Raw genomic sequence first — 14825 nt, 5'->3', positions numbered from 1 at the left:
AAAACTGAAACTGAGGTGACTGACTGAGAGGAGAGGGAAGACAAAAAAGCTACTTTTAAAAGAGTATGCAGTCTTGCCTTTCTTCCAGGAATACCTTTGGTGGTATTGTGACCTTCTACTGTGTGAGGTGTATAAACCTCTCTTGTCCATCTAAACATATTTTGTCGTTATTTGTAAAAAAAACAAAACACAAACACTTGAGCGGACAACACAAGAGCAACGTCATAAAATGTTATGTATTGAAATAGCGTTAGTAAGGCACTAGAGTTAACTGGCTACTGTGGATGAGATCAGTAACAACCAGTAACTGTGTGTGTGTGTACAGTTACAGTACAGTATCATTACAGATGTACCAATATAGCTACATTGTGAACCTTTACATACATTTTTTTTGTTATACTTTCAAGTTTTTTCCCGCTTAGCGTGTCATATGGTTTTTTTTCGTAAAAATACAATTAAATGTCAGCCAAGTTAAAAAGGTCACAGCAAAAAAAAAAGCTTCCACAAAATACTGCTGGAATTAGTGTCTCAAATACCTCATTTGCATTTTTCTGTGTTCCGTCTCACTGTATGTTACCAAGTAACATAACATGTCCACCTGCTCGCCGGGTGTGAAGCGGCACCATGCAGTGGTGTTTTCCAACCGTGAAACCTCTCGGTAACAAGCCTGACATTTCCAACACATGTTCGGACCTGCCGACCAATTACAAAAGACTGGGCCAGCTGACGAGTCAGAGCAGATTGGCCTTTTATGAAAAGCGAGCATCCAGTAAGACGGTGTATTCAGATGTGGGGTGAAAAGAGCCACTGCAGTGGTAAACAATGGGACAGTGAATAATGGATATTTTACACAGCAAACTAATTCCAACATATGGCCAAAGCAAAATTATGAACGTGCATGTGGGGAAATGATGTGTTTTTCATGTCGTGCCTTCTGTGGTTGATTATGGAACATGTGTGATATGAAGAAGATTATTTACCCGAGTGCCTGAACTGTTATCCACACTCTCTAAGGAAATGTGCATCTCCCACGGTGGCTGAGAGTGCTGCTGACGTCCACACTGCTGATCTAAAGACACTTTTTTTTTACCGAGATGATGACCTGCTTAAATATTCTGCAAATAATGTGTCACATAATCAGTGTTTTACTTTTAGCGTGCATGTTTCACACGTACTGCAGAATATGCAAAGTGTTTACAGGTGTGCATGCTTAAATATAACCGTTTATACTGTATCCTGCTTGAATAGCGTCAGATTGATCAGTGTAAGGAAGGGAGGCAAAGCCTTTAAAAGAGCCACACGAGTGGAGCTGGTGAAGATAACCTGACAGCCATGTCTTCATCATTGTCTCCCCAACCGTCATGGTCATAAAGTGGGCATCTGTGTGTGTGTGTGTGTTATCTATTGTTCATCGTTGTGTTTAGGTGTGAGACACTGAGACTAAGGAGGTTGTCTGTGTTTGGACTGGGGGTCATCTCTATTTTGACAGCAGGCTTTGACAGCCAGTAATTGGTTTCCTTTTCCATGACTCTTAAAGCTCCTACAGAAAAAGCAATTTTAAGAGCCAATCAATTCAAATTCCAGCTCACTCAGGATAGAAAGGCCGGTACAGCTTTAACCTCCGTCGCTGGCCACAAGATAGCTGGGCTGATAATCTGCTCCTGTACCTTCTACAACCCATGTCTTCCTCTCGACCGTGAGGGAAAGAGCTCATTTCAGCTTTCTCTTGAAAGCAATTGAGTGTGATAATAGCGGTTTCTGCTGTAAGTGGTTGGAGTGTATCTCTAATCATGTGTACACGCGAACATATAAATCTACATACACACACTATTTCATTCAAGAACACTCAATACATGCATCCAATCATCACCCACGTTCTCCCTTACATTGCCAGGCATGCAGACACAAGTGACTGCACTGGTGCACAGTTGCACCGCCATACGAACCACACACACTGGCACAGAGTTGTGTTTGCCTGCCGGCCTCACCGTTCTGATGGGAAGAAACACATCATTTAACCAAACTGGTCAACTGAGAACTAATTTCTCTTTTGTAGTTACTGCCTGAGGTCCCCAAGGTTTGCAGAGTTTATATTGGCAATCAGCAGCTCACTGACTCTTTGTGCAGAAACTTCTTAACAACTTAGTTTGGATTTTGATCACAACACCACCTCTGATACCTCAGTGTGATGCTGTTCAGCACAGGGGAGATTCTCACCACTGCAGCCTGGAAAACTAAATGTATCCATGAGTCACACACTATCTTTATTAGGGATGCAAGATATTGGACGTGTTGCCGATAGTTGATATACCGATATATTTGGAGTACTTGGGACGATAACTGATCTACAGAGGTCATTTTGTCTCTTCTGTTGTGAAATTAACATAATAATAAAAAAAATTCAGACTCATACATATGTAGATGTAGATTTTCTTCACTGAGCAAAAATATTGAGCCTATTTAGCCTAGTGTTGAAAAATGAGTCATATCGGCAGATGTTGGTGTGTTTGCCGATATATGATAATACATTTTAAAGCAAACAATATCGTCTTAACAGTCAGAAGTAATGTAATCAACCAACAGGGATTTGTATATTCTTGGTTAGCAGCAAACGTGCACAACAATGTACATCTTCCCCATTACTTTCGCTTCAAATGACTCTTGTCAGTTACTTTGGACGGCCCTTAAATAACTGAGCATTGCTTACTTGGCATGAAATCTATAAACCCCCGTGAATAATGTGGTGAGTCATTGCTGTTGTTGAAGTACTTGTTGTAATTGTCGGTGAAGTTATTAGGCACATCCAGTTTTATTTCCATGTCACTTCTTCCCTCATTAAATTGTACTCGCACATTTTTCCATCACCTCCAACTGTTCAACCAAGAGAGATTTAGGCTGCCATGGTGACGAGGGGCAAATATACTCGTACCCTGGTGTCAAGGATCCAGCCGCATGGCGTGAAGTTACAGCAAATGCCTGACCAATTTCTATCATCCATCTGCTGTGGGCCTTCTGTGTATGAAGTTGAAAGTCTTTGGCAAGCATTTGGAAAAGTGGCTGGGCCGCACTGTCATGGTGATTGTTTGAGCGGGTGGGTGAATGATGTCTGTCTTTCTCTCCGACCGTCTGTCTATCGTTGCGGTGAGAGGGGCTTGGCCGTAGAGCAGAGGCAGTATTAGCTCCCAGACTGAGCGTGGCTCCTGTCACTGCTTCGATAGCTGTCACGCTAACACCTCCACCACTATCACTGGAGCACTTATGGGCCTGTCACTCACCTGGGAGCAAGAGAGGGAGGGAAGCGAAGGAGGGGGTAAGAGTGTGCCATGGAGATATGTAGAGGAGAGTGGAGGGAAACAGTGGAGGTGGAGTTCGGGATGCAGAGAGGAAATTGAGGTAATGACAGGGGGGGGAAGATAAATGAGAAAGAGGAAGGAGAGGAGGAAGGAGGTTGAATTGTGTGCTTGTGTGCAAAAAAAAAATGAGAGGAAAAAGCAGTTAAGTGGCATTAAATGATGAGATAATACAGACACGGGACATGAAAACTCAAAGGTTAATATAAGAACCTAAGGTCCAAAATACCTCACAAGTATTTAGAGTCCCACTCTCGGCTCATTGAGCAGGGTGTGCTTCGGTGCGCTTAACAACAAAGTGAAGGCCATTTGGACATTAAAAAGAAACACTCATTCACTATCCAGAATGTTGTGGTGGAAGCTCTCAGGGAAATTACGAGATTGAGCTAAACAGCATGGTGTAATTTTTAGAACGGTGGGAAAAAAAACAAACATTGATAGCTGCAGCCGTCATTCCATCTGGTGAGAGGCATCATAGACGAGCACTAACACTCACAGTTGCACACACACACACACACACACACACACACACACACACCGTCCATCAATGCATTTAATTTAGAAGACTTGTACATTTTATTCCACAACACACTCATACATCCACGTTTACACTTAAACGAGAGGTTTAGCACAAATCATGACTCACCTTGCATATTAATACAAATGAAAAAACATATTAATTAAGTTATACTCGGACACATTTTTAAATGAATTTCAGGTGCATAGAAGAAAAAAAGAAAAAAAAAAACTGGCCCTGCACTTGCACACACACATAACCCCCACATAATAAGGTCGGTGTGCGAGTATCACTGAATCACAGTGACCGGCATTGTGGTTGACAGAACAGGCTGCAGACCCGCTGAAGTTTGGCCCTTCAACTGACTGCAGAGCCACTGAAGTGAAACTTTATTACAATAGCTTCTCTGGGTACGATCCATCAGCTCTGACACAACACCCTGTATGTCCGCACCACTGCCTGAGTGCACATACGCATACATGACTATATAAAGACCGATTGTGTTAATGTGCCACATCGTAAAAGATTCTTGAACGTGTCGTTCTTTACGTGACATTTCTCTGACACCCCCCCCCTTTTTTTTCCTGCTAAACATATGTCAGCGGTTGTTGCTTTTTTTAAGGCAGTGGTGGGTCATGTGGGTGAGGAAAGTGTTTTCCCGTCATATTTAATCCTGTCAACACCTCTGTAGAGTGAAGCATGGCTAGCACATTTTATTATAAATCCATACACTCTCAGGCAGCTGTTGGAGTGAGACATTCACGAAACTGAGCAAAAATCAGTCGGGACAGATTGTTTGATGCAGCCATTTGGGGGCTTCATGTCAGTCAAGTGTTAACAAATACACATACACAAATAACAATAAGTGCCTTCACATAAAGTAACATGCTTTAACGTAAAATAGCATATCTGCAATGTGTTAGTCATGAATTTCTGTTTGTGAAAATCATAATTTAATTAGGAACCGTGTCACAAAGCCTAGCACATGGCACGTTGTGCTTGCGATAACTAACAGGAGGGGCATGAACCTCCACCCCTTCACTTTTCACAAGACGGCAACACGTCATCACACTCTTATTAAGACAACAACTCGATTAAGTGTTTAGAATTTATTTTTCCGCTCATGAAAGTACATTTGCAAATTAATCCCGGAAGAGCATCAAAAATGGAACTGGTTAAACAAAGGAATTGATGACAAAATCCAGATGAAAAGCAAAATTAATGAACAACAAAAGCTGAATTTACTGAAAACCTTGACAAGAAGGTTAACATCATTTTGAAAGTGAACTCTTTTTTTTCCTTTCTCTTCTTTTTCTGTTCAGGCTACAGACGGAGATGCAGGCACATTCGGGACTGTGCGTTACTACTTCAGTGACGAGCCAGATCAGTAAGATAAAGTTACACACGTACTCACTCACACAGTCCACACAAACATACAACCTCATTAATTTTTCATTAATATGGCCTCTTGTGAACGATTGAACTGCAGTCTTTGTGCCACATGCACTCGCCAGAGACAGCTGAGCTACAACGATATCTGGCACATCTCCTTACATCTGCTGTCTTCAGGCCACAAATACACAGAATGGCATACAAAGAGAAACTCACATACACATAATCTCTCCATAATCTTTATTCATTGTCTTCAGTCCGTCAGAAGAAGACAATAGTTGTTTCTCTGTCATATGTTGCATTTTGAGGTTTTCTACTACTAAAAGTATTTTATACATACTTATGCATGTTACTTCATTTTCATTGCGACATACACAAATTCTTTCTAATGATAAGAACAAATATGAAATGAATCATTTATTTCTTATTACCAGATACAATAAATATGAACAAACGTAGATTAATAAGCATATGCCAGTTGCACACACTTTTTATGTGATGTCTTTCAGAAGTTACTTTGCTTTCTCTTCCAGGTTTTCACTGGATGATGAGACTGGCTGGGTCACTTTACGGGCCAGTCTGGACTATGAGTTGATGCGGCGTTTCACACTGACCGTGCTGGCACGGGACGGAGGCGGTGAGGAGACAACAGGGCGGATCCGTGTGAATGTCCTGGACGTCAATGACAATGCACCACTCTTCCAGAAGGAGGCATATGTGGGCTCACTTAGAGAGAACGAGCAGACTGTCCAGCCGGTGGCACGAATCAGGGTGAGACGTGATTTAAAAACGTGCTCATATCAAGGTTGCATTTTCCCTATTACACTTCTTTTATAATACAGTATGTGATATACAGTTTGTTTAACTGCAACAGATACATAAGCAATTCATCGTCACTCTGAAATGGTTTTGCTGCCTTCCTTCACTCCTGTATTTCCTATGTTTTACTATAATCTTGTGGTTACGTGTTTGTTTGCACTGTATCCAAGAAGAACAGGTCGCCCTTGTGTGTTGGCCATCGCTCACTGCCACACAAAGCCACCAGTAGACGGGCACAGTCGTAACTAATGGCTCAACGTTTCTTTTGATTGTGCCCTGGAGAGAAAGACGTTCGTGTCCCTTGTGGCAGTGGGTACAGCTGTGATTTTACGTGCCCCAGTGCACTGTGATGGGCTTGCGTTTATGTCGTGGGAGTGGAGCTGATGACTGGGCTCCATGCTTGGCTCACTGTGTTTGATTAGTCTGCGCTAACCTTAAACGTTGCTGATATTAATATGTTGCCCAAGAGGAGCGGGGAAGGCAGTCGCCCAATTTCGTGAGTCAGCGATATGCCCTGAAAACACACACACACACACATACACACACTAGTCAGGAAAACAGGCATAGAAGAAGTAAAGAGAAAAACAAAATATGTACGTGAAGGGTGAGGATGTTCTGAGAGACGGCGCAAATAGTAATTTTTCTGCTGTTTGCTTTCTTTTTTCAAACGGGGCCTGGGAGGTTTGTGCCTCCTACTACAGTTCTTATGTTCAGCAAAAAAAAAAAAGGAAAATCATTTTATCTGCACTTCTTACTCCTTTGCTTCCACTTCCACTCATCTGTTTGCTTTGTTGCCCCAAACTCCTCTCACGTTTGAGTGGTAAAAGACAGTCTTATGATGTTATTCCGGTTTCACACAAGACATTCTGGAAGAGGATACCAAGCTGTGGTTGTGGGAAAGAAAAGTATTGCCTACTCAAAATGTTGGCATTAAATCAAAGAGCAGACATGTGCATGTAATGGAGAGATATAAGTAAGTGTTTTTGACAACCTGTCCAGCCTTTGTTGTTGCCAGTGAAGCCCGGTCGACTCGTCTCACAGCCCGAGGACTTAAGTTCCTGCCAACTCAAGAATAATGAGGGGGCATCGTCATTGTTGTTGATGTTGCTGTGGATTAGCCCTGCAGAGTATGGTTTCATCTGTCCTCTGCCTGCTTGGCTTGTCTTGGCTCAGTTGGTGTTCTTCCAATATTGACACTTGCGTCACTAATAGCCAGAATCAGCTTTAATCTGTCCGATAATATGCCATCACTGGCTGCCAGGTTCCCTCCCGCATTGACACACGCGCACACGAGCTCTGGAAACTCACACACGTATAGATATAAAGACTTCTCTGCAGCGACTGTCCTGTCACGCGCGCTGTTGTCTCGAGTGTTAAAGGCACTTCCGTCCTTCACTCTCCCATCCCTTTCTGTCCATCTACAGGCTACAGATGAGGATTCTCCTCCCAACAACTTCCTGACTTACACCATTACTTCAGCCTCCGTTTTCCTGGATTTCTTCAGCATCACTATGGTGGAGGGATATGCAGGTATCTTTGATATGGTTGGGTATTTTAGTATAGTAGCTATCTTGTGGACAGGGATGTTGTATATGTTTATACATTATGCAACATCCCTGGCTGCTACAGTTGTTTACACTTGTATTCATGGCTGATGTTAGGTGTGTGCATTGCAAAAGAAACACTACACACAACCACAGCTTTGCCCACCCGTTTCCCTCCACCAGTGATCAGTGTAACCAAGCCACTGGACTATGAGCGGGTTTCCAGAGGGATGATCTACTTGACCGTAATGGCCAAAGATGGTGGAAAACCAGCCCTCAACAACACTGTACCCGTTACTGTGGAGGTGATTGTAAGTACAAGCCTGCAGCAGAAGCATGTGCGCACACACACACACACACACACACACACACACCGGTTCACAGAGCTATCTTTGTAAGGCATAAAAAAAGCATTATTCTTAACCTGAACTATAACAAATGAATGTCTTATCCTAACCTTAACCTAACCACAATTCAGTTCTTAGTCCTGAAATTTACCACTTCCTCAGAAATTAGGTTCTGCCTCATTAGGACAAGGTTTTTATCTCCATGAGGTCTACTGGTCCTGACTAGGTCAGTGTTTATACCAGAAAAGGTCCTATAACACGCACAAACACACACATTAATACATTTATAGATAGAAACATAAAACAACATAAAAACCAAACCAATCTGTCTTGACCTTGCAAAGTGCAATTATCTGTTTTTGTCGTGAAAGACTTAAACTGTCTTAAACTGAGTAAACTGTCCTTACTCTTATATCTTGACATATATCTTGATTTGTACATATAAAAACAATTTGGAAGTTCTGGTTTAAAAAAAAAAAGATGCTTTTAATATTGATTACAGTCGCAGTGCAATGCCCTTACAGAGAACACATGAGACACTTCTTTTCCCTCAAAGCGAAACCATTACAGTGTTGTCCTTTATAACATTGATATAAATCCACCAGCAGATATTGGCTTGTGTTAAATGTCATTGACATGAGTTTTGCCGGAAACAGTTCCAGAGTCAGACCCGGTGTCACGACAATGTCAACACTGTAATTAAGATTAACAAATGTGTGTTGTGTAGTGTTGTGTAGAGAGTTCGACAAGAGATTCTCTTCTGCTTTTCCACTGTTGCTTATTTTGGCAAAAAAAAAAAAAAAAAAACCTTGAAACCTCCTAATTATGTGACAGTGTTTGTTTTTGTGGTTCCAGGAAGGTGGTTAAATAATCGAAGACTTGTTTGTTGATAACACTTTTCCTCCTCGCTGAAAAATAATAATTGTGTCTATGTCTTCAGGCTTGCATGGTTTACCAGTATTGAATGACTCTCGTTGCTACGACAGACACACCCTGTGACAAAATCTCCAAACCTTTGCATGGATCTATCCCTCAAAACAAAACTTTGAACTGTGGAGGGCAGCATTACACCTCTCAATTAGAAGTTTCCTTCAGATGTGTGACAAAAGTTTAAGAGTGGGGAGATGAAGTTATGGCTCTATCTGTAAATAAAGACTCTTTATTGGTGAAGTGTTACCTCTCATCAAAGTCTAAATTATTTTGAGGCACATTTGATTTATGTCTCACGTCAGCATTGTTTACATTTTCATCACAGACCATGCAGCTATCTTTGGCACTTTTACTTACATTTCTTATTTTAAGGCAGTGGGAATGACTTTAAAATAGAAGATACAATGCACAGGGTTGTGGGTCCTAATTCTACCTGATGTCACTGCTGTTTCTGTAACTCTGTAACCTGATTATGTTAATACTTTACTTTTCTTTCTTTTAAATGCTATGTGCTGTACTCTCTATACTATGCCCCCCTGTGACCCTCATGTGGAGGATAAAGTGGTATAAGATGGATGAATGGATGTTGGTTTTTCTTTGCCATGTTGTGGTTACGTGGCTAGCATTGTTGCCTCACAGCAAGGTTTGGATCCTGGTTTGACCAAGGACCTGTGCATGTTCTGCCTGCAGCCGCCCCCTCGACACTCTGAATTGACTATAGGTGTTAGTGAGAGGGTGAACTGGCGACCTGTCCAGGGTGTACCAAGCCCTTATGAACACATCAGTTTGAGTATATAGGATGAGCAGCCACAGCATCTCAACTTGAGCTCATTTCCCCTTATATACATTCATTATATATGGCTTTCCTGTCATAAAAGACAGAATGAAAGTGTAGATTAGCTGAATCCATGGAGTACAGTAAGCACACACGTCCTACATGAGAGAGAAACACTGTATAAAACAGTGAGGAGATCTATGCGTGAATGCAAAAGCCGCCTGGGAGAGATGTTGGCAATTGTGTATTTCTTCTCTGTACGTCTGCTTCCCTCTCTCTGTCCTCCACAGTGTCATGACTCACACCACAGGGGTTTATCAGTTGCTGGCAGCATCACACACACAATGCTTCCCTCCAGTGTAACACAGGGCTCAGAATCCCAGACAGATAATGGTACCAGTGACTGTTGTTTAACTGTTAACATTTCTCAGCAGCTCCCGCAGTGAGGAGATTCTCGGGGAAGCCACACAACTAGTTGTGATGGTGTAAAGTGAAGACTTATTCAAAGAGTGGGAGGCTGTGAAAAATGTAAATGCTCCGACAAAGGCCGTGTGACAATGGCTGCTGTTCCATGCTGTAGACATTAATTTCTGTCAAATTACAAGTCTCGCGGGGAAATGTGTTGTGTAGTTGCCTGATTTGCTTTGACCTGAAAGCTACAGCTACAACTGTTTTACTTTTTCAAACTCATCTGCGTCTTAAGTGACTTACGTATCGTGTTTTTACGCACAATTTGCATTTTTTATATTATCTCATTGATGAGCGCTGTTGTCTGTGTTAATACGTCCTCCAGGATGAAAACGACAACCCGCCAGAGTTCAGCAAGCAGTCCTACATCGTCAAAATCCCTGAGAACATTAACGCTGGTGAGTCTCTGCATATGTCTGCGGTCACATTCTCTGATCCGGAAAAACCAACACAGCATTTAAACCACTCCAAACAGCTTAAAGGTCGTGAGGCACGTATGTTCTCCTTTTATTTAAATTGCCTTACTTTTAGCACATTCAATTAATTGCTCCGCTTTCTCTGGGGACGATATGTTTTTTTTTTTTTTTATCTCATTTGCCTCCTCTGCGCTCCAGTGTCTTATTTGTTATGATTTTTGCATAAATGCTCAGCAAGAATGCAAAATGTGGACTGTTCGCGGGCAAAATCACAAGCCGCTGTATTCATTCTTATGCATGCATTCAGAGTGCTCGTTTTATTCCAGACAATAGATTAGTGTCCAGTCGCTAGAGGAAATTGAGATGTTTGACTGCCCTCTCCTCTCTCTCCCTGAGCACCAGCAGATAGACATTCGGCACCTTTTTCTGTCTCGGGCCTGATTTGAAGGAGGAGGCTTTGGTCAAGCTTGTCTAATCTGGGGGCCTAAGACTAAGGGGCCAAGACCGAACATAGTTCTAGCCCTGCAGCTCTGGCTAGCCTTTCATCCCCCTCCATGCCTGTGTATTGATCAGGCCTGTGCCAACTATGGGCTGTGCCAAACAAACTGATAATCCACTAATCCATAAACCCACTCACTGTCATTCCATCGGTTGAGCTGTGGTTGGGGGCGGTGAAGAAATTAGCTCAGTGAATGCCATTTCACTCTGTCTCTACAGTTTGTCTCGCTCTGTCTGTCTTTCCTCTTTTTTTCTAGACTTCACATATTTTCCCACAGCCTGTCTCTCAGTTCATTTCTTTCCCTTTTTCTTCCTCTATGGGTTGTAGCTTTCCTTTCTTTTTCATTCCCTTCATCCCTTGCTCTCCTCCACAGGGGCAACTGTGCTGCTTGTGAATGCTACTGATTTGGACGCCTCTCGGGAGTTTGGCCAGGCCTCACTCATCTACTCCCTGGAGGGCTCCTCTCAGTTCCGTCTCAACTCACGTTCAGGTCTGGGTGTGTGTGTGTGTGTGTGTGTGTGTGTGCGTGTGCGTGTGCGTGTGCACTAGTATATGTATGTAGAGAGTACTATTGGTTTGATTTAGATTTTTTTTGGGAATTTCACAATAAAGTGAAATGTTCTCATTTGTTTAAATGCACATTATAGCTTGTGTTTGAAAAGTTTTAACGTCGTTCATCTTGACCTGACAATCTTTTGGTCCGATTTCATGTGCGTTTCAGGAGAGATCACCACCACAGCTCTTCTGGACAGAGAACTGAAGTTAGAGTACATCCTGATAGTCAGAGCTGTAGATGGAGGTGTAGGACCTCAGCAAAAGACTGGCATCGCCACGGTAAAACAACAATTCTTTCCCACTGTTTAATAAGAATTTTTGTTGGGGGATAATTATATTGTGTCATATGTATATCTTATGATATCAGGTTCTTTATATAACTGACATAAACTGGTGATTTCCCATTGACCCGAATTTCCCTCACTCCCACTCTGTTTAGGTAAACATCACTATCCTGGACATTAATGATAACGCCCCTGCGTGGAGGGATGAGCCATACCATGCCAACGTAGTGGAGATGAGCCCAATAAACACTGATGTGATCTCTGTGAGTGCACCTCGCCCAACTTAGTGAGCTTTTCCTGGTTGATTAGTTGGCAGTTAATTAAATGGTAATGCGTGCAGCACAAATGAATACAGTTAGATAGTCATGTGGTGCTTATTGACGGTATGATGGGCTGTTTGATGATTGGGAATCAACCCTTGAAATGTAAATTTTTTATTTTTGTAGCCAGAACCCAAATATCTTGAAGTGGTGTTTTTCTACTCTAGATTGATTTTAGTCTGTGGCTCAATTTGATTGATTTGACTTTGCAAACCTGAATCAGGCGTAAGATGAGTGTTTTAATAAAATATGTTTTAAAGCAGATCATTAGTAAAGGCATACTGTACATGACATTTGCATGTACAATATGGGTGTTCCCTATTTGTATAAGGCTCCACTATTATAGTTATAACTGTGTAGGTAACCGCAAACATCCAGTATCATCCCAAAATTCTCGCATTGTCCTGGTGGTGTCTTTGGCAATGTTTTGTTGTTAATTAAGTCTTGATTGTCCATTAATTAACGAGGCGTCAGAGAGTGTAATTAAGAGGGTCCAATTGCTAATTAAAATGTGCCTGCAGTCATTCGCATAGCCAATTATTCAGCTGCTAGGCAGAAAAGAAGTGAAAAAGCAAGTTTGACTGGAGAAATGGTGAGGAAAGATAATTAAAGATATAAGGAAAAATGTGGCAATATGTTAGCAGCGCTACATTTCCCCGCTTAATCCTCTTCTCTTGTCCTTATACCTCAGTTGAGTTCATTCATGGTGCATCCAGTGATGTGACGCATACTGTATGTGACTCTCAGTGGACAGAGGCTCTCGCCCCCTCTGACCATTTTTTTTCAATAAATAGGGCCATCCAGCCTTGTAGCCCCTGTAACTGTCACCTATGTAGACCTGGCCCAGCCAGTGTTTCCATGGTGACAAGAGGCCACCTGCTGAGTCCTCCTGGAGGTGTCCAGTGAGCCGATGAATGTGGTAGCCCACCCCACTCAAACCTTAGAACACTTCACCATCACTATTGCAGCCTACATTCAACACCAACCCACACACACACAAACTGTTGGGACAAAATTGATTACTTCAACTGTGCAGTTGCTAATCAATGGCCTTCTGAGGTGTCTGCCTACCATGTCCCCTTAATAATTGAACACCTGCAAAACCTTTGTTCCTCTAATGACCAATTAACCAGTTTTCAGCGTTTTTAGTCAGTGCGCTGAATAATTGATCAGCTCTTTAGAAATCAGCCAGTGTTTTAGTCAGGGTTGCAGCTTCACACATCCATCACCCGTTGCCACTTTGTGTCTGATAAGAGACGTCACCATTTTTCTTTTAGCTGACTGATGTGTTAGACCAGTTGCAGAGCGATGTATGTGAGCCAGTGCTTTGGGTTTGTGCTTACTTCTGTTATCACCCCCATTATCATTACAGTTACGGTAATTCTTTGTCCTATCCTTCTGAGACCGTTTTAGACCCTGCCTACAACTACATCTTTAAGTTGGTCTTGTTCATTTACTTTTACTAAGACAGCCACTGTAATGTAAGGACGGGACACCATTAATGCCAAAGAAAATATTCTGAAAGCTTTTTCCTGTCTGTTCCCTTTCCAGGTGATGGCACTGGACCCTGACAATGGGGAAAACGGGACAGTGGTTTACAGCATCAGTCCAGAAAATCCTTTCTACACCATCAGCAGCAGTACAGGGAAGATTCGCACCAGTGGGGTTACACTGGACAGGGAAAGCGCCAACGCCAAGGATGCAGTGCTCATGAGAACCATTGTCATCTCAGCTGTCGACCGTGAGTAGTCTGTGTGTGTGTATGTGTGTGTGTGTGTGTGTGTGTGTATGTACCTTTGTGTGGCTTTCAGTGCGTAATTCATGAAACACTCAAACAATCTGTAATCTATACAATTGAATTCTATCATTTTCAGTCCACAGCTTTCAATTATCAGTGATTAACCTTTACTTCAGCCTCATTTCTCAAGTTTTATTTTGAATGAAACTTCTTATTATAGCTCATAAACTTCGTTCACTATGTGTGTGTTCTTCTATTTTTTACTTCTTTAGACCAGTAGTCCTCATAGAGACACAAAACCTTCTCCTAATGAGGCAGAACCTCATTCTTGAGGAACAGGATAAGTTTAGGGCTGAGATTTGATTTGTGACTAGGTTAAAGTTAGCGTTAGGCATCAACTGGTTATGGTTAAGGTTTAGGGATAATGCTTTGGTCCAAATGAAGGGGAAGTTAATGAGAGTCCTGAAAAATGATAGCTCTGTGACTTTGTGTGTGTGTGTGTGTGTACACGCGCACACATGCATTTGGCTTCACATGTCCCTCTAACGCCCTCTTTAGGTGGTACACCTCCACTGCGTGCATCAGCAAGCACCACAGTGCTTGTCAATCTGCTGGATCTCAATGACAATGACCCAGCCTTCCTCAACCTGCCATTTGTGGCTGAAGTGCCAGAGGGACTGAGCACTGGATCTTCAGTTTTTAGGGTAAAAACTTAACAATACATTCACATGGTGGATAGAAATTGGATAATTGCTTTTCGGATTTTGTGAATAGCATTAATTGACTACAATTAATATTTACTACCTGACATGCCAGGGTGACTTGTATGGTCTAAGTAGGAAGGGATTACAGTAAATTGACAGTAATCACA

The 14825-nt window shown here is 42.2% G+C and overlaps 1 protein-coding gene across 1 annotated transcript in view; it reads left to right on the top strand.

The window, feature by feature from the left end:
* The window catches only part of cdh23 (cadherin-related 23), a 146752-nt gene that overhangs the window by 92588 nt on the left and 39339 nt on the right, over positions 1 to 14825 (top strand). Inside the window, exons 15-24 of the mRNA XM_058651337.1 lie at positions 5190 to 5254; positions 5793 to 6030; positions 7503 to 7608; positions 7806 to 7933; positions 10468 to 10540; positions 11431 to 11547; positions 11779 to 11891; positions 12052 to 12159; positions 13768 to 13957; positions 14513 to 14658. Coding sequence (XP_058507320.1) covers positions 5190 to 5254; positions 5793 to 6030; positions 7503 to 7608; positions 7806 to 7933; positions 10468 to 10540; positions 11431 to 11547; positions 11779 to 11891; positions 12052 to 12159; positions 13768 to 13957; positions 14513 to 14658 — 1284 coding nt within the window. The remainder of the gene's footprint in view (positions 1 to 5189; positions 5255 to 5792; positions 6031 to 7502; positions 7609 to 7805; positions 7934 to 10467; positions 10541 to 11430; positions 11548 to 11778; positions 11892 to 12051; positions 12160 to 13767; positions 13958 to 14512; positions 14659 to 14825) is intronic.

Source organism: Solea solea, chromosome 15 (assembly GCF_958295425.1).
Source record: "Solea solea chromosome 15, fSolSol10.1, whole genome shotgun sequence".
In the NCBI taxonomy this organism is placed as follows: Eukaryota; Metazoa; Chordata; class Actinopteri; order Pleuronectiformes; family Soleidae; genus Solea; species Solea solea.
This window is presented reverse-complemented; position numbering and strand designations above follow the sequence as displayed.